General features: G+C 44.2%; 3 protein-coding genes across 3 annotated transcripts in view; 1 reads left to right on the top strand and 2 right to left on the bottom strand.

The window, feature by feature from the left end:
* Window positions 1–2,026, top strand: part of LOC308171245 (uncharacterized protein) — a gene marked incomplete at its 3' end in the record, with an annotated part of 7,989 nt that extends 5,963 nt beyond the window's left edge. Inside the window, exon 5 of the mRNA XM_080546088.1 lies at window positions 2,021–2,026. Coding sequence (XP_080402214.1) covers window positions 2,021–2,026 — 6 coding nt within the window. The remainder of the gene's footprint in view (window positions 1–2,020) is intronic.
* A 3,021-nt stretch (window positions 2,027–5,047) lies between these two features.
* Window positions 5,048–8,212, bottom strand: cUnh3orf18 (chromosome Un C3orf18 homolog; the record flags this gene model as incomplete). Its single annotated transcript, XM_080545676.1, has 4 exons — window positions 5,048–5,128; window positions 7,234–7,360; window positions 7,582–7,607; window positions 7,943–8,212. 4 exons carry the CDS (start codon window positions 8,210–8,212, stop codon window positions 5,048–5,050), a joined length of 504 nt encoding a protein of 167 aa, XP_080401802.1.
* Window positions 8,213–12,635: 4,423 nt separating this feature from the next.
* LOC308171244 (calglandulin-like) overlaps window positions 12,636–20,000 on the bottom strand; it is a gene marked incomplete at both ends in the record, with an annotated part of 11,630 nt that continues 4,265 nt past the window's right edge. The window contains 4 exons of the mRNA XM_080546087.1: window positions 12,636–12,679; window positions 13,269–13,369; window positions 13,503–13,647; window positions 14,243–14,417. Coding sequence (XP_080402213.1) covers window positions 12,636–12,679; window positions 13,269–13,369; window positions 13,503–13,647; window positions 14,243–14,417 — 465 coding nt within the window. The remainder of the gene's footprint in view (window positions 12,680–13,268; window positions 13,370–13,502; window positions 13,648–14,242; window positions 14,418–20,000) is intronic.

Below are 20,000 nucleotides of genomic sequence, written 5' to 3'. Positions count from 1 at the left end.
AGTAATCGGTAATATTTCGGGAAACATATTCTCTTATGTTTCCCATAATGCTCTTGCACTGGTACGCTGCTTACCAAGAGGTGGATAGACCTGAGCGTGAGCACAGCGCAAGAGAGCGCCTTCCGTTCAGTCAGCACGTCTGTTCTTTCTGAGGATTCAACTCGATTGCAGAAATGTTCACACAAAGACTGCGTCAGTTAAGTCAAAGTCAGCCCCGTCTGTCTTTACACTATTCTCACTGCCGAACGGTTTCAAAGAAGTTAGAACGTTTTAAGAACTGAAACCGTTAGGCAGAGTCCCTGTCTCAGACGTACTCATACGAAGGGGAACAATGAGTCAGTGGTGAGGGGGGGAAACCTGATACAACCGCTCTCTCTTCCCCTCTCTTCTTGGTTTCCTGACATAACCGTCCTCTTCCTTGCCTTTTTTTTCGCTCTGACAGCCAGAACCTCTTTCCCCACATGTAGACGCTCATCACATCGCTCGTTTACACACTCATACGAGTATACCATTATTCATCATACACACGCACAGAGACAGACAAGGGCAGACAGACGGGCAGACAGACAGAAAGACACACACTCTCACTCACGTACACACACACACACACTCTCACACACGCACACACTCACTCACACACACACACACACACACACACACACACACACAGACACACACGTTGTCACACTAATGTATGTCATTTGGCTGTCTCTCCCACCACAGGGTCCTTCAGAAGAAGAGGCAGGGCAGGGTCCTTCACAGTCTCTGCCCGCTAAGGCTTCTTCTTCATCATCATCATCCTCATCATCATCATCATCATCACCATCATCTCAGGAGGCTCCACCTCAGGAGGAAGAGGACGATGGGCAATAGATCATAACTAACTACCTCAAGGTTTGGGCAAAGATAGTTACAATCCCACCATGGCATGTGGATTCCCAAAACATCAGGGGGAGACGCAGGGAACGGTCTCTGCTTGATAGAACATCGCTGGGTCACTGTGCCTGTGGGCTGTCTGTCTGTCTGTCCACAGCCGAGACAGGGGTCGAATGGGTATAGCTGTCTGGTCATTATTTTAGGATTTAGTCAGTGGGGCTCGCTGCCCAAACACTTTGTCATTACTGACATTATGATTGATTGTGTGGGTGTGGGTGTCGATGGGTGTGTGTGTGTGTGTGTGTGTGTGTGTGTGAGAGTGTGCATGTGCGTGTGCGTGTGCGTGTGCGTGTGCGTGTGCGTGTGAGTGTGTGTGTGTGTGTGTGTGTGAGTGTGAGTGTGAGTGTGAGTGTGAGTGTGTGTGCGCGTGTGTGCGTGTGTGCGTGTGTGTGTGGGTGTGTGTGTGTGTGTGTGTGTGTGGTGATCGTGGTGGTGGTGGGTAGGGGGGGGGGGGGGGGTTGAAGAAAAGGATGCAGCTGCTGTCACCATATTTTACCGACATTTTAAACCATGATACTAAGACTAAGGCTCTTGACCCATTTGACCCTTAACTCACACACTCACAAAGGGTTAAAAAAAAGTCCAAGAGGTTCTACACGGAACCCAAATAGGTTATTCAAACGGTTCTCCCACAGGAAAAAAAACGAAGAAGCCTTTTTGGTTCTTGGTAGAGCCTTTTTGTCCATGAGTGCAACTGATAAAAATAATTTCACGCTGTTTTTGAATTGACATGTTGTGCTGTTAACAATTTGAATGGGAATACATTTTACATAACATTTGACATGAAGAGAAATAACGTCTGACTCAACAGTGTCCTATTGACATGATCTCACCGTACTCAGGTTTTTGTTTTTACTATTACATTGAATTTTACCACACACAAAAGACCTCAGGTATTTTTGACTTAACACAGCTATTCAAATAGCTTATTCAGGAACATGTGTCATTCTACTCAGTTAGAATTATTGTGCTATTTTGATTGTGTATTTGTGATCTATGTTTGACATCCACAATATGATTTGACACATAGACCTCAATCAGACCTCAACTCACCTCAGTCTCTTTGCCTCTCTGTCTACCTCAGTCTTAAGGAGAGGAGAACTTTTACAGCCTCTCCCCACACCAAAAACACTCACACACACACACACACACACACCCACACACACACACACACACACACACACACGTTTAGTTAAGACACTTCCATACATGCTGCACCTACCACAGGTGAGGCTGGTGGAGGTAGAAATCGGAGAACAAGCTTACTGTAATGCATGGGATGGAATTATTCTGTTCCGTTCATTCCAATGACCTCCTTCCTCCGATTTCTACCTCCGCCAGCCTCCCCTGACCCCCCAGCCCTACACTCCTCCGTAAGACACTTCCACACCATGCAGACTGACTCTCCGGCCCTAGCAGGAGCCTCTGTGTAAATGCTCTGATAATTATAAACACATATTGTATCATAATAATAATAATAATACCTGCAGTTCTGAAAATGACTTACAAGACCTTGATATGATATTTTGCATAGAAGGTTGCATACTCACGTACTAGGATGCGTTCTCTATCGCCAGTTCTTTGAACCTTTACATTTGTTAGCTGTCGAAAGAATTTTCGGTGCATTGTTATGTGCTGATTCTCACACACTGTAATACCGTACGTATAGTGGGTTAACTTCTCAACCACCATACCCTTCAATGACCTGTTGTGAGAAGACGTGAAACAGTCATGAACAACAAGGTGTTGTCAAAGTTAGTTTGTGTGGGTCGTATTGACCCACAGGGTGTCTGTTACTAGGGGAGAATCAAGCTTTTTTTAGTTTTCAGTAGCTTGCAAGTTAGTGTGTTTGTGAGTCTTCCAGTATTTTGCTTCTTCGGGCCTTCGGCTGTCATCACTGGCGCCCCTGTGGACTACCTCCATGACCCATCTGCCTTGGCCCCGCCCCTCAGCTCTGCCTCAGGCAGGTGATTGTTTTTTTTAGCTTCGCTTGTCCCCCTGCGATCATAGAACAGCGATTCGGTTGTTAAGTCTGACGTCAAACGTGACGTTTAGCAATTTCCGGGTCCAAACCAGAAATTCCCTGCACCAGAGTATCAGTGTACTACAGCGGTAGAATGACAGTTCAATCGTTTTTGAGCCTCGGAAAAGCGCTATATAAATATAATGAATTATTATTACTGCGGCATTTCGAAGAGAGCGCCTCAGCCAACGTTGGACCCGGAAACACGTCACGACTTAACAACCGAATAGAACAGCGATAGCGCTAATAGAATAAGTACCACCGTACTTTGGTATCAGCAAGAGTGCCTTGTGGTCACCACAGTCTCAACTCTACGTCATACCTCAGCAATGTCAGGATATCCACTATCTCAGGGGAGGCTAGGGGAGGTAGAAAACGGAGGACAGGCTCATTGCAATGCATGGAACGGAATTAGTAATTTCCGTTGCATTGCAAAGAGCCTGTCCTCGGATTTCTATCTGCTCCCAGCCTCTCTTGTGACTATCTATATCCACTGTGTTGCTCCATGAGCTTACTGATGGTGATATATTCAGTATTATTATAAACATTTTAAAGAATTTATTTCATGTACGTTGCAATGCTTTGTGTGAGGTTTTTTTTAAATATTGAAATGTTATAGGTGGTAAGTCCATTTCTGTTATGTCATTGCTCTAGAATGTTTTGCTTTTGTGTGCTTGCGAGATATTAAAACAAACATGTTCTATTTCAAACCTTCTTTGATCATATGATGATTTTATACAAGATGTCAATCCGTTTTAACTTGAAACAAACCCCAAAAAACTCAGTCAGTTCTCTATTTAGTCTCTGCTCTGTCTTGTTCCCCGTCATTGTGTGTTTGCATGAGTGTAGAGAGATACTACTTTGTCTGTCACCAATAAAGGTATCACATATTGTCTGTTTGTTATGTTGTTGTATTCATCCACAAAATAAGTGGCAGCCGAAAACACTGTCGTTTAAATATGTGGAGTGTATAGAAACCAACACTGCTTTATTACTCGTTACAGAGAGAACATCGTGTTTGACAGGGAGGGTGAGAGTTCACGTGGTTTAGACAGGAGTGCTGGCACAGTTCAGACACGTGGGAAGGGTGGCACAGTGCCAGGGGAGGCTGGTGGAGGTCGAAATCGGAGGACGGGCTCTTTGTAATACATGGAACGGAATAAGGAATGTTTGATACCATTCCCTATTCCGTTCCGTTCCATGCATTACAACAAGACCGTCCCCTGATCTCTACCTCCACCAGCCTCCCCTGGTGTAACCTACACTAGAGAGTTTACATTTAACCAGTCATCAACCAAGTCATCTTCCAGTCATGCAGTTAAAATCATCCAGACCCACCCCATGTCCATTGCTGTCGATCTCCCATGGCTAAATGCTCAAATGCCCTGTTCACCCAGACCTCGAGTCCACAAGCAGTCAAAAGTCAATAATACACAAAACTCTCGTGTCAAATGTTGTTGCCTACTGTACATGTACACCTAGCAGCAAAAAAAACATGTAATAAATAGTAAATTCTAGACAAATACTTGATTGGAGAGGGATGTAGTCGTTCCAACAGTTTTGCTTCCAGCAACATCAGAGACAACACATCGCCCTTAAAGTCTTTGTGCGACAAATGACAACCAGTGCATTTGTTATGGACACATCATTTCCCAATATATCCCAAAATAGCAGGAGAGGCTGGTGGAGGTAGAAATCGGAGGACGGGCTCATAGTAATGCATGGAACGGAATGAGGAATGTGTGTTTGATACCATCCCTCATTCCATGCATCACAATGAGCCCGTCCTCTGATTTCTACCCCCACCGGCCTCCCCTGGTCTCCCAACATATCCCACCATAGTCACCGAAGACAACTTACGTACGGAAGTGGAAAGTGGAATAAAAAAATGGTAGGAGACCGTCACAGTAAAACTAAGACTATAATGCTACAACTAGATATTCAGATGCCTCACACAACCTTCCAAAAACATCCTCCGTCCAAAACGTCCATAGATTCCCAACGGACAAAAATCCTCTCCTCTCTTTTTTTTCCTGAGCGACAGATCTCAGGACAGATCCCCACTACCCATGTTCTGGAAGAGTGTTGTTATGCGTTGAGAACGTTGGCTACATCTGTGAAGACCAGGCGACTGGGTCTCTGGATCGCGCCCTGTGAGGTGGTCAGAGTCTGCAGGAGAGGTGGGTTGCGGTTGGTGGGGAGGTGGTTGGGGATTGGTGGTGGTGGGCGGGGCGGGGAGGGGAGGGGGAGTTGGGATGATGGGGAGGGGGTTGGTGGGGAGGGGGAGGGGGTTTGGGGTTGGTGGGGAGGGGGAGGGGTGGGGGGGGGGAGGGGGTTGGTGGGGAGGGGGTTGGGTTTGGTGCGGTGGGGAGGGGGTTGGGGTTGGTGGGGAGGTGGTTGGGGATTGGTGGTGGTGGGCGGGGCGGGGAGGGGGAGTTGGGATGATGGGGAGGGGGTTTGGGTTGATAAGGAGGGGGTTTGGGTAGGGGGTTTGGGGTTGGTGGGGAGGGGGTTTGGGTAGGGGGGACAAAACAGGAAAACAGTGAGTGATAGCAATCAAGACACCATCATAATAACTTGAGTACTAGAGTCATCCATCAAAACTCTTAAGTACTGTCATAATCATATCAACTGGTTTTGGCAATTTTCAACCAATAATGATTCTACCACTGCTAAGAGTGCCTGTAATAACATGTTTTATCTACACACTGTAGTGGGTTAGCAACAGAGAGGAAGAGGAAAGGTGGATGGATTACTTCAACTATCTACTGAATCTGCATTTGGACAAGGTAATCATGTCTTTTTTGGTAACATTTGTTGATAACACAGGTAATTATACACAGGAGCGTAGTGAGTCAGGTCAATCACAGCACACAATGAAAAAAGGGTTATTTTGAAGGGTCTTTAAGAGCTGACCTGGGTCGAAATAGTATGTATTCGTTTTTTACAAACACTGTATGTGGACTTGATTGAACTTGTGTGGCGACTGGATGAGCCTGGTGTGTTCATATGCGACCAGGGGAGGCTGGCGGAGGTAGAAATCGGAGGATGAGCTCATTGTAATGCACGGCACAGAATGATGAACGGTACCAAATACCAATCCTGATTTCGTTCTATACGTGACAATGAGCCCGTCCTCCGATTACTACCTCCACCACCACCACTACAGTGTTCGGGGACTATTGCAGTGGTCCCATTGCCCCGGACAAGCAAACTCAAGTGTTGTTATTTAGAGGCGAGCCGACACTGTTTAGACCCAGGAGCAGAGGTGTGAGATGAGACGGTGATCAGCGACGGGAGTGTTTGGTAGTAGAGCACACAGGAGAGAAGACGTCAGAGGGAGGTATGGATGTGTCAGGCTTCAGTGTGTAGACTTTGAAGTTTAGAACGTGTGTGTGTGTGTGTGTCTGTGTGTGTGTGTGTGTGTGTGTGTGTGTGTGTCTGTCTGTGAGTGTGTCTGTGACTGTGAGTGTGTTTATGTCTGTGTGTGTGTGTGTGTGTGTGTGTCTGTGTGTGTGTGTGTGTGTGTGTGTGTCTGTGTGTGTATGTGTATGTCTGTGTCTGCAATTTTGTATTGACTTTGATAGTGAAAGGCCTACACATGATTTATGCTTGGTTTCCAGACACTGCTGTGTCTTGAGTGGAGGCCTCCTCCCCCAGCCTCCATAAAGCGTTGTGAACATTGTTAGTATGTGTGTGTGTGTGTGTGTGTGTGTGTCTGTGTTTTTTTAAAGGATAGTTGAAGGAACATGGAGCGACAGCCACAGTTGATACTTTACCATTATTTGACTTTTACCATTATGCCTATTGTCAAAACTTAAAAAAAGAAATATAAAAGAAAAAAGGACATTGATAAGAAGAATATAACTTTGCAACTGGCAAGCAACTTATAGTAAACAAAACAAACAATTTACAGTATTATACGTATAATATACAATATCACTGCTGAAGTTTTAACATAAGTGGCGGTAGAAATTAGCGGACAGGCTCATTGTAATGCATGGAATGGAATGAGGAATGGTATCAAACGTGTGTGTGTGTGTGTGTGTGTGTGTGTGTGTGTGTGCGTGTGTTTGATTCCATTCCTCATTCTGTTCCATGCATTTACAATGAACCCGTCCTCCGATTTCTATCTCCACCAGCCTCGCCTGGTGAGAACACAATACAACAATAAAGGTTTGTGTTGATCATTCTAGATATTATTCTAGATACTATATTAATTGACTAGGTGAGTGTACTGTATAGCGCTGCCTGAGGCTGGTGCGGTGGTCTACCTTGGCGTTTGGTCCTGCCACGCTTCCGTCACGGCCGTGGTCCAGTAGTTCCTGTTCCAGGTCGTCCTGTTCCTCCGCCGGGTCAAAGTTGTACATAGGCATGAGCTGGTGCCTTAGCTTCTCCAACCTGGCCGCAGGTGAAAGGTCAAGAGGGGAGGCAAGGGTCACTATGAGCAGTGGTTAGTGTACAGTGGAGGCTGTTAGTGTAAGCTGTCAAAGGTTGTTTGTTTTTCTCAATGCCATGAGTATTTGTCTATTTTCCAGAAAGGTATTCCTCAATAACAAAGCTGATTTTGACCTAAAGGAAATTGAAGGGACCTCTTAGTCATTGAAACGTCATTTCCTCACCTCTTCCGTTTCCTGATGTACAGCATCTGAGAAGGAAACATGGCGGGACAAAGAGAGACACGTCATTACCGTAGATATGATATGTGAGGAGCAGAGCAGCTCATTCATAATGTAACACTGTATTGACAGATACACTCTTAGACAATTTAGTGGACCTGGGGGAGGATAGTGGAGGTAGAAATCAGAGGACGGGTATTGTGTTTGATACCATTCCTCATTCCAATCCACGCGTTACAACAAGCCCGTCTTTCTACCTTTTTAGTTTTTTCTTTCGATTTCTACCTCCACCAGCCTCCCATGATGCTGTGCACTAAGCGCTAACCCTAGAAAAACTGGTAAAGTAAATCAACTGCCTCCTTACAATGACGACGACCAGCCCGATGACGGTGATGATGCCGAACGGTACCAGAACCATCCCCATCCCTGAGCCCTCCACCGCCACCTCCGGAAGCTTGGTGGCGTTGAAGCTGGTCTCGTTGGTCGCTATCGTCACGGTCATTAGCGTCGTCCTGGAAGTGGCGTTGTCCTGCTCCATCCTGGCATCCGTGCTGGCGGAGAGGATGGTGCTGGAAGTGGACGTCGTGCTGGACAGGAAGCTAGCAGCGGTGGTCCTGGCTGTGGTCAGGTCCATGGTTTTTCAGCCTAGAGGATAGGACCCAGGGGGGGAGAGAGTGGGGTCCCACTGTTGCTGTGGATGGATTTACCAAGTCTTTTACGTCTTGTTTTTCTGTGTCACGGTGTCGAATGTGTCGCAGGTTTTTTGCCTCTCTGGACTGAGGTGTGCTGAAGCATTAGGGACGTTGGTCTGGGGACACTCTCACTGGGCGAACCTGAGGGGGGGGGGAATGTTTTTAATTAGACTAACAACATGTCATGTTGACTTCGTTAATAGAGTGTAGGGCTATTGTTAGGATTTGTCTCACCCTGTATCCAGCATCCAAGTCACATGTTCGGGTTTGCTCATGACTGTGCTAGCGCAGTAGTGTGTGTGTGTGTGTGTGTGTGTGTGTGTGTGTGTGTGTGTGCGTGTGTGTGTGTGTGTGTGTGTGTGTGTGCGTGTGTGTGTGGTGTGTGTGTGTGTACTGTCCGTGGATGTGTGTTCCTGACTGTGAGTAGTGTGTGTGTGTGTGTGTGTGTGTGTGTGTGTGTGTGTGTGTGTGTGTGTGTGTGTGTGCGCGCGTGTGTGTGGTGTGTGTGTGTACTGTCCGTGGATGTGTGTTCCTGACTGTGAGTAGTGTGTGTGTGTGTGTGTGTGTGTGTGTGTGTGTGTGTGTGTGTGTGTGTGTGTGGTGTGTGTGTACTGTACATGGATGTGTGTCCCTGACTTACTTCCACAGACAGTTTGGAAAGGGGTTTTGAGGTGAAGGCAGCAAGCTAGTCTGAGGTCTGAGGCCAACTATGGGAAACAGGAGGGGATTCTCGTCACGTTATTCTCCTAATCTGAGAGAGCCTTGGAGACAGTAGATAAAGAGTTAAGGAGATAGTTGATGGTTACCTGGAGGGCCATGATGAGTCATCTCTGAACCAAACTGCCACCCAGGCAACAAGGAGCATTATACAACAGTTAGTTCCGACCAAGTAATTTGATTGGACAAGAGGCATTCCATGAGTGCTGATATACAGTATAATAGCACCGGGACTTTTAACTATATGTATCACTCCGCCGCACAGATGTTCTACTAAATGACCGTTAATTAGACTACATGTTTGTGTTCAGGTTACTAGGCAACAGTCCATTTGAAGTTCAGTTGCGGAACTATTTTTTGTTTATTTTTATGATTAAATAAACAAACAAATCATAATCTGTTATCGCCTGCGGCCTCGTACCTACGACCGAATCACAGCCGTGCTGATATTCAGTATAACACACTCCCTCTCGCATGATATTGCTTAATCATCCACCAATGTTAGATGGTTAGATCATCTCCATTCTGCTCTGTTCTGTTTCATTGTGTTGATGACACAACTAGATTCACACTAAAGGCGTGTCGCGTGTGTTCAAGTTAAAGCAGATACCGGTACTGTACACCCCCACGCCCCTGATTCCACCTGAATAAAACACACAACCCGTTACACCAGCGGGGCAGCGCGGGGTGTTGTGGGCAGGATGTGGGCACCAAAAGCAGTGAAAGAAAGTAGCAGAACAAAGCAGATAGAATACCAAGGAAAACCAACCCCAAGAAACACAAGCACACACTGTCGGTGAGGAAATGTGTCAAGAGGGGTGCAGCTCACCCACACAAGTACGATAGGGCGTACAGACACAGACGTGTGTGTGCCCAGCCCGCACGCAAGCAAGCACGCAAGCAAGCGCACACACACACACACATACTACATATACACATGCGTGCACAGACACGTAAACAGACAGACAGACACACACACACACATGCACACACACACATCCACACACACACACACGCAAACACATGCACACGCACGCACACACATACACACACATACGCGAGCACACGCACGCACACACACACATGCACACACACACGCACACACACGCACACACACACACACACACACACACACCCGTCTGTACAGAACCTGTTTAAGTGGTCAAGCAAGGACATTCAGACTAGAGATTGGAGGACTTATTGTGTGCTTGATAGCATTCCTCATTCCATTCCATGCATTACAATGAGCCCGTCCTCCCATTTCTACCTCCACCAGCCTCCCCTGCCCACTAACCACTGTTCATAGTGACCTGTTACGATTGGAGCCGCCATTTCCTTGGCTCCTGGGTGCCTCCCTCTGGCGGCCCCTGTTGGCCCTGGGACGTTATTACACCCTCTGTTCCTCTCCTCGTTATGGACTTGATGCGTGTCACCTGTGTGTGTTTGGCACCTGACTATTTATGTCTTCACTTCCCAGCACACCCTGCTGGGTGATCTCTTTGTCAGTTCTGTGTAAGTGTTTGTTCCTGGTTTGTTATTTCGTCTGCCCTGCACAGGGAGTTGTGAGCTGCTCTAAGCCGGTGATTCTGAGTAGAACCTGGTGTCAGTCTGGTCTACTGGTCTAGTATTCGCACCGGTTTTGAGCAGCATTCTCCTTGCGGAGCTTCTGCCTTGTTCAGCACAGGAAGAGGGTTTCATGTCAGGCTTCAGTTTGTTTTAGTAAAGTGGTTCTTAGTTGTGCCGACCGCTGCCTGCTGTTATCTCCTTCATCCTGCACCGCACCTGGGGCCGCTGCACACACCTCAACGTTACACTGACCATTCCCCCATTGCATGCATTACAATGAGCCCATCCTCCAATGTCTACCTCCACCAGCCTCCCCCCCTGATATTGAGTCACACAAGCAGTGAAAAACAAAGACTTGTGAGCCATCCCGCCTTCCCTCCCCTGCATCCTGTCTGGTCGCATAATGAAGAACATGTGCAGTGTACTGGAAGCACACAGCCAATCAGAACACAGAGCCCAGTCTCAGCCTCTTGTCACTGTCCAATCAGAACACAGAGCACAGTCTCAGCCTCTTGTCACTGTCCAATTAGAGATCAAACAGGGTACAAAGACAGTTCCGCGCTTAAGCATTTCCATAACACAACATCTTTCTGTCTTTGTCTTGATTCTCACATGATGTGCGGGGTTGCACTGTAATCATTTTAAGGCTCTCTATTCAGATATGTAAATGTTAGCCGGCTAACATTAGCCCGGTCTATGGCAAAGGCCTGTCTTTTAATCCTGCCAACGTGACAGCCAAGCTCTTACCCCTATATTCCCCTGACAGATTAGTGATGCTGTTTTGGTTGCCTACCTTCTTTGGCTGAAAAGAAGATGAATGAAGGAGGGAGCCGCCGTAGCAAGGAGCTAGATAGAGGAGGGGTAATTTCCTTAGGAGAAGGAACGTTTCCCCCCCCCCTCTCTCTCTCTCTCTACCCCTCCTCCTCCTCTGCTTTCCCCAGCTCCACAGCAGAAACACAGGCGCTCCAGCGCTGAGAGGTTGTTGACATGGAAAACACTCTCATTCTCTCGGCTGATCCACTCCCCAGCCCGCAGCACCGATCCCTGGCTGCTTTCTCACAGATCCCCCCCTCTCTTTTTCCCCTGCCTCCGTAAAACCTATCCCTCTATCCTGCCCTCCTCTCCTCTGCTTCAAATAACAGAATCAAGCTGCAGGGATGCTGCTGCTTGCAACCAGAGATCTGTGATCTCAAGCGCCCCCCCCCCCCCCCCCCCCCCCTCCTCCCTCCTCCCATTGGACAGATGGGGTGGAAGCAGCCGCGGCGGTTGGTTCTCTCAGCTGCCCGTCTGGCTTTATAGGGATGAGAATGGGATTTAACGGGTCAGCGGGTCGGTGGCTCTGCACACCAGATGCTGTCAGACCCAGGGCGAGTAATTGCATCCGGGTGGCCAGCCTGCCTCAGGGAATTAACCCCTTGATGTCCACCCCCTCTCTCTAAAGTGTTCTATTCTGACAGAAACATGCTCGCAGGCACGGTTCTGTTCTAGCCTCTTTAGGTTTGAAGGATTGGATGTTGTTTTTATCACACTATGGTATGTGGATGAGTTTTATTCAGCTTTGGGTCAAATATAAATAATACCAAACACTTGGGCTGTGTTTGATGTAGCTTGTTCAGTCCAATAGAACCAATGGAACAGTCCCAAAAGTGTTAGTTCACACTCTGAAGTAAATCAAGCACACCTCAAATACTTTTAAGTATAGTATTTGCCATCAAATATCTGTTGCTGGAATGTACAGAATGATGTGACAGCAAAAACTGTTAAGACAATGTTTCATAAACATAAACAATCAGTTTCATATTATTTAACCCTTTTGACAAAATAAATACAATAACTGCATATATACAGTCCTTCTAATCAATCAATCAATCAATAGGTTTCAATCAATAGGTACAGTAGGTTTCATTTAAGGCATTCATCTTAAGACACATGAAAATCTGGATAGTTGATAAACAACATTGAGAACAGTTGTTTTGTTTTATTGTTACATTATCATACTGTACAAAGTCAACCAGATGTCCACACCCTAGAATTCACTTTGGCCTTTTTTTCATTTCATTGATCCACTTCAATTAGCTCCACTTAGTTCATCTTGAATGAGTCTCCAGTCATCATGGCTACGAATTCTGGGAAGAGAATGTTTTCGAAGGTGCGTCGAGTAAATGACATCAAAATCTAACAATCATTGAAAACAGTAATTGATCTGAGCCACCAGTATTTCCCTGTTGAATATAATTCACTTTGAGTCTTGTCATAGAACACGTTCCTTGTCAGAATTACCACACTTTGAGATTCCTTCTTTATTTGTTTTATGTTTTATCCAAGCCACCCTCATTTGAAGTCTTAATAATTGTGTTTATTGTGTTATAATTTTTCTAAAGCTATTTCATTACATATATGTTTAATATACATATATGATATGATACCGGTTTTTACACAACATTACATTTTAACCTTACATGATCTATAAAGGCCAATGCACACGGTGTGCGATTTTGTCGCACGACAACATTCAATTCTCAATTCACAGCTATGAATGAATGAATGTGAATGGAGAATCGAATGTTGTGGTGCGACAATATCGCATCGCACACCGTGTGCATTGTCTCATTGAGATGCATTCAAAACAATGGAATCGAATTCGGCGGTGCGACAAAATCGCACGCCGTGTGCATTGGGCTTAATGGTCTACTCTAGAGTACTCTACACTCTTACCTTCATAGTCGATAGTTCCATCTCCATCTTTATCCGCTTCCTTCATCATCTGTTCTGCCTCAATCTCATTGAGTGGTTCCCCTGCATTCGTTAACACATACCTGGAAACAGTGAGACTGGTGTTACTGAGAAAAGCCAATGTCATAGTTATCGGGATGTATATTGAAAGAAAGAAATCAGAAGTCATTCTTAGATATGGCGCCCAGCTACATTCCTGGAATATAATAGGCTTACTTAAGGGTATTCCACTCAATATATCCCTTGGCATCTTTATCAAACACTTTGAAAGCAGCTCGTAGCTCAGCGTCCTGGTTTTTGGTTCTTTCGATGTGCAGTGCCATCAGAGCCAGGAAACGGTCACAGTTAAAAGTCCCTGTGCCTGTGATGTCACAAAAATATGTATGTGAGAGTGTGTTACCACTGACTGAGATAATGAGCATCATTATGTCAATCTTCAATCCATGTCCCTTTGATATCTCTAACATCTTCAGGGAGAGAAACTATCTTTGTGAGAGTACACTCACACACTGTAGGCAGAATGAAGTTGAATCACAGTGAAATACTGACATCTACAGATAGCTGGGAAATCCTTCACCTAACAACTTGTATTATGATTGGTAAACCCTTTACTTTACAGTCCCTTGATTAGCTGATATTTACGAACCTGTAGTGACTTAACTACATGTCAATAACTGTGTAATTACATGGTTATTACCAATGTACTCATGTAAGTAAATAATCAGTGACAATCTACATGATCAAATACCAGAAAGTATTACCAGGTAATATGTAATAGGACTGGAAAATAACATTTAACCTTCTGTCACATTACTGGTTTGATAGAGAGTAACACTCAAATGAAGACCAAATGGATTCATCAGATAGTTCCTTTCACAGCAGAGAGAGGGATACAGAGAGAGGGATACAGAGAGAGGGATACAGAGAGAGAGGGATACAGAGAGAGGGATACACACCCTGTTTGTCCACGTCTTTGGCCATCTGAACCAGCTCTCTCTTGGTGGGGTTGATCCCCATCAAGCTCATCAGTCTCTCCAGCTCCTGAGTCTTCACCCCTCCGTTCCCCTCCTCATCAAACATCTCAAACACGCCTTTATACTCAGTGACCTGCTCTTGTGTCAGAGTGTTTGCCTTGGGAGATAAAGACAAGTCGTGACGTTAGAATTATAAGGTTCTATCTCCATTTTTGTCAAAATTTAGTTTTTTACATAATCTGATCCATTAGGTGTTTATTAATGCCTGTGTGGTGTTATTTTTAAAATGTTGACATTTTGAGTTAGTAATTCATAAAATACAAAGGTTCCATCTCACAAAACATAATGGAATGTAAAAACTTTGACGCTCAACATCTCTGAACTGCCCTAAACGGAGATAGAACCTTATCATTCTAAGCTCACGAAGTAATAGTAACTACAGTCATAAATTAGCAGATGGTATTGACCAAAAATTATTGTGGCAAGTATTTTTGTGTGTTCAGTAAGCATTATTCAGAGGAGCTGTCCACAGAATATAACAGTACTAGCATAAGCAAGATCCAAAATATATGAATACTGTACACCGTCAGAAAGAAAATCATCAGAAGTTATTATATAACACATAATTGGGGATTGTGTCGTATTCAAGAATAAAAGAAGCGTGTAATTCTTTCAAAAGATTACTCACCATTTTTTCTGGTTACTGAGAGAAGTTGGTGAGCACACACAAGCTACGTACTGACACAAATGTACCTTGTGACTGACTATATCTATCTTTAACATTACTGTCGGACCTCTGGTACACTTTCCCTGGGGTTCGGTCTACGTGAAGACCTTGTATGGTGTATAGGGATGGGCTTGCAGATGCCTGGAGAGAACTCCTCTGTAAAGATTCTGTAATTGACTAAACAAATTGATCCTGAACATCAAGGCATAATCACTAAATAATCAGAATAAGATTTCTATGTATTTGCAGAGGATGTGGGCTAGGACAACAGCACCACTTAAGAGTATTTGTTGAGGACGTGAGATAGACTTGCAGTACCATGACAGACATCATCATCATCATCATCATCATCATCATCATCATCATTACAGGTATAAACAGCTATAGGTTAAATGTTGCTGATTGCAAATGTCTATGTCATACAAATCCTTCTGTCATTTGAAATTGAACACGAATATGACTATGGTACTAGAATATGTAAACCATTATTGCAGTTGGAATGATGTGCCATTGCTGCTCCTCTCTGAGACTTGCGAGCTTTCAGCAAGCCTAATTTTCAGCAGGTGCTGTGCAGTCCCGGGTGAATCTCTTGAACGCAGCACACCAAGTAAGGGCACACATTAGAGTCAAGGGTTATTTCTAACAGCACAGAGCAGGGACATTAAGAATGCAGTGACGGGGCGCTTAGGTGGCGTAGCGGGTTAAGCGCTGACCATGTACCCGCAGGGTCCCCGGTTCGATTCCGGCCGGGGACATATCCTGCATGTCATCCCTCCTCTCTCTCTCACCCATCCTTCCTGTCTAAATCTTCACTGTAACTGTCAATAAAAAAATAACAAAAATAATGCAGTGACAATTCATCACAATCAAAAGAAAAACATGTTCCGGAAGTTATTTAGGTGCAGTACACTCGTGGATATTTGAAGAACTCTTTTGGGTTCCATATAAAAAGCCTTTTGGGTTCCATGTAAAACCATTTTGGGTTCCATTTAGAACCCTCTGTGGAAAGGAACCCAAAATAGTTATTGAAAGGGTTCCCCTACAGGGACAAATTAAGAACCCTTTGTTCTAAGCGTGTGCATCCACAGAGAAGTTGTTTGTGGTGAAACATTATTTGTTTGTTATACCATGTCCAAAACAAAAAAGGAGACAATTAAAAAGATTGTTGCTGAGATGTTTTGACTCCAAGGCTGAATTCTAAATCAGCCCCTTGCACCTTCCCACCTAGGACTTCTTCTAGGATTGGATGGTTATATATGAATGAATGAATGAATGAATGAATGAATGGACTTTATTGTCATTGCTACAGTACAGGTACCAAACAACGAAATTTAGGAGGGGTGGCTCCCCTGGTGTTAGGAAAGGGAAAGAAAAAAAACACTTTTTTAAAAAATCACAAGAAGGGAAGGAGCTGGTTTACATAAATAAAGGCTATGTACACTATCCACTGTACTATACTGTACAGATAGACGACTAGGGTTGTCATATTGCACAATAGTATTATTTCACATTTATTTAAAGTGTCACAGTTTGCAGGCTTGAAATGTACATGTTTGTGCCTCAGCACTACACCTGATTTTTTCAGTCCAGCAGCTGCCATCAATCCGTCCAGACTGTCCAGGGCCCAGAACTTAGGTCTTTGCTGTGTTCAGGGCCTGGACGGCCCTGTGGACGGCTGTTCTTCAGTCTGTTTGTCCTTGCGGCCAGGGTTCTGAACCGCCTTTTCGAGGGCAGCCTGGTAAAGTGTTCGTACCCAGGGTGGGTCGGGTCCCACGCACATATAGAGTGTGATAGACCCAGGTCTAGTAGTTTGGTCACTAGCCTGTCTGGAAGGATGGTGTTGAAGGCGGAGCTGAAGTCCACGAAGAGCAGTCTCGCGTAGCTGTTTCCCCTCTCCAGGTGGGATAGAGTGGCGTGGAGAGTCGTCGCGATGGCGTCCTCTGTATACAGTAGTGCTTTACATAAACAATAAATACATTAAAGAAAGAAAAATAATAACTTGTTTTCCTGGTTTGGCCTAGGCCCATTAAGGGAGTTCCAGTGAAGGGAAATCTTAATGCTTACAGCATACAATGTGATTCTATAGAATTGTATGCTTCCAACGTTGTGGAAACAGCGGGGAAAGCCCTTTCCAGTTTCAGCATGACAATGCCCCCATACACAAAGTGAGGTCCATAATGACAAGGTTTGCTGAGTTTGGTCTGGGAGAACTTGACTGCCCTGCACACAGAGCTCTGCGAGCCAGTCCTTCTCACCCAACATCAGTGCATCAGTCATCAGTCACCTCATTAGTGCTCTTGTGGCTGAATGGGAGCAAATCCCTGCAACCATATTCTAAATTCTAGTAGAAAGTCTTCCCAGAAAAGTGGAAGCTGTTATAGCAGCAAAGGTGGGGCCCAACTCCATATTAATGCCCATGGTTTTGGAATGAGAAGTTCAACAAGCACATATGGGTGTGACGTTTGGGTGTCCCAATACTTTTGTCCATATATATATATACATAACAATTAAAAAGTTCACATTTAAATATACAGTATATATTTTTTAACTATTCAGTCCGTTAAAATCCAAGCCTAAATTGTCAGCATTTAAAATACAGTCAATTAAAAGCCGAACAGAACATTTTTCCTATTCTTGAATTTTCAGAATCTACACTTGATCTTAGCCAAAAGGCAGAGAAGCGATGAATTTTCCGAATCTAAAGCTAAAGCTTTGAAGCTAAAGATAGTGTTAAGTGATAGTTTATTTGAATTAGTGAATTGAATTAGTTCTTAGCATAGTTGGCACATTTCCCTCTGATGGATCAGATGGATATTTTAAGATACTACTAGTTCATTAGGTCATTTCAGATACAGAACTACTACTACTACTGGGGTATTGGAGCTGATAGGACTTGATTTGGGATTCAGATACACCCTCCTCCACTCAAACCTCACAGACCAACTTTCTAACTCCTGTCATGCAGGCTCATGTGCTAGGATAGGCTAGAAACAGATTTTTATATTACTTTTGTGCAATAACAAGAAACACAGATGCATTTATATAAAAACAGATATCGTCAGAAACAAGGCAGATAGGCCTAGTGGGGCACATGGGCACGTGCCCCCTCAAATTGCTCCTGTTTTCTCCTGTCCATTCCAATCGTCGAGGTGCACGGCCATTGCTGACTCCAGTCAAAGTTGATGGACAGGAGAGGCACAAGACTTCCCTGCACACCCTAGCTTCATTCGTTGCATTGACCAGATGTCATTGCGCATGTGTAATGCATGTGGGAGAAGCACAGAGAGGCACACTTATTTGGGCATGTTATTGAATGAGAAAATAACTGTTTAAATGGTACTAGGTGTGTGTGTTAATGCAACAGGATCTCACACTTAATTTGTATGAATTGATACCAGGGCTCTCAAGTCTCACGCATTGGGCGTGAGACACACGCATTTCAACCCGTTCACACGCTCACACACCACACCTTGTCTCACGCCCAATGCGTGAGACTTGAGAGCCCTGTGATACTAACAGCAGAACACCAAATGTGTATGAAATCTTACAATCCAGGTCATATGAACAGCTGCAAATGCGACCAAGCTGACAGAAAGGGACCATTTGGCAGTTCAATAGGAAATCTCAAATGATTTTGCTCGTTTGTGCTAATTCTTGTTGCTGATGTTGATGTTTGTTAATGCCTTTCCATGACAATGTACCCTAACGTTAACAAAGTTAATGCCTAAAACAGCCACGCAAGTCACATTTGTAGCTTTTCAAACAAAGCTACATGTATGATTTCGTACTCATTTGTTCAGCTAATTGTATGAATTCATACAGTAGTGTGAGATCCTGTTGGTTAACGAACCATATCCATGAACCCTGTCCAATATGTCCAATATGGAGTTTGCGTTGTGAACTATTATGAAATGTGTCCGTAAATTGGTCAGTGCCATATCTTCTGTGGGTGGCTACATTGGTGGGTAATGTTGCCAGTGTAGGCTACTGCCAATGTATGCTCCCCATCCAGATGTCACTCTGGATGTTGGAGCTATCTCTTGTATGGTGAACTTGATCTTTAGTCTTATCAAGGTTTGTTTGTGTACATCTGGCGTATGTTTAGAGCCTAGCATCAGCACCGCCATCCAATTAATCAAGGGCTTTGAAGTTAATTGTTGAGTTAGGCCAGCCAGGGTGATCTGTGTGTGTGTGCACCTAAAAAATCTGTCTACAGCAGTTCCCCTGAGCTGAATTACAATAAACCCCATTATTATCCTGGAGTTTCTTTTAGGTAAATAGTCCGTCTGTGAGGCATCTGGCAGAGTGTACTAACTCTGATATGTTGAGTCGATTCTGATCCTATATTATTATTATTTCATAAATCCAGTAGGCTATCTATCTAATTGTGAGCTAAATTACAATAAACCCCATTAATCGTTTCATTTCTTTTAGGTAAATAGTCCGTCTGTGAGGCATCTGGCAGAGTGTACTAACTCTGATATGTTGAGTCGATTCTGATCCTATATTATTATTATTTCATAAATCCAGTAGGCTATCTATCTAATTGTGAGCTAAATTACAATAAACCCCATTAATCGTTTCATTTCTTTTAGGTAAATAGTCCGTCTGTGAGGCATCTGGCAGAGTGTACTAACTCTGATATGTTGAGTTGATTTTAATCCTATATTAGTATTATTATGATTATTTCATAAATCCAGTAGGCTATCTTAATCTATCTAATTGTGAGCTAAATTACAATAAACCCCATTAATCCTAGAGTTTCTTTTAGGTAAATAGTCCGTCTGTGAGGCATCTGGCAGAGTGTACTAACTCTGATATGTTGAGTTGATTGTAATCCTATATTATTATTATTATTATTATTATGATTATTTCATAAATCCAGTAGGCTATCTATCTAATTGTGAGCTAAATTACAATAAACCCCATTAATCCTTTCATTTCTTTTAGGTAAATAGTCCTTATGTCTGTGAGGCATCTGGCAGAATGTACTAACTCTGATATGTTGAGTTG

Source organism: Nansenia antarctica (assembly GCF_963989245.1).
Source record: "Nansenia antarctica genome assembly, chromosome: 15".
Taxonomy (NCBI): Eukaryota; Metazoa; Chordata; class Actinopteri; order Argentiniformes; family Microstomatidae; genus Nansenia; species Nansenia antarctica.
The sequence above is the reverse complement of the archived record's forward strand: the minus strand, read 5'-3'. Positions and strand labels throughout refer to the sequence as shown.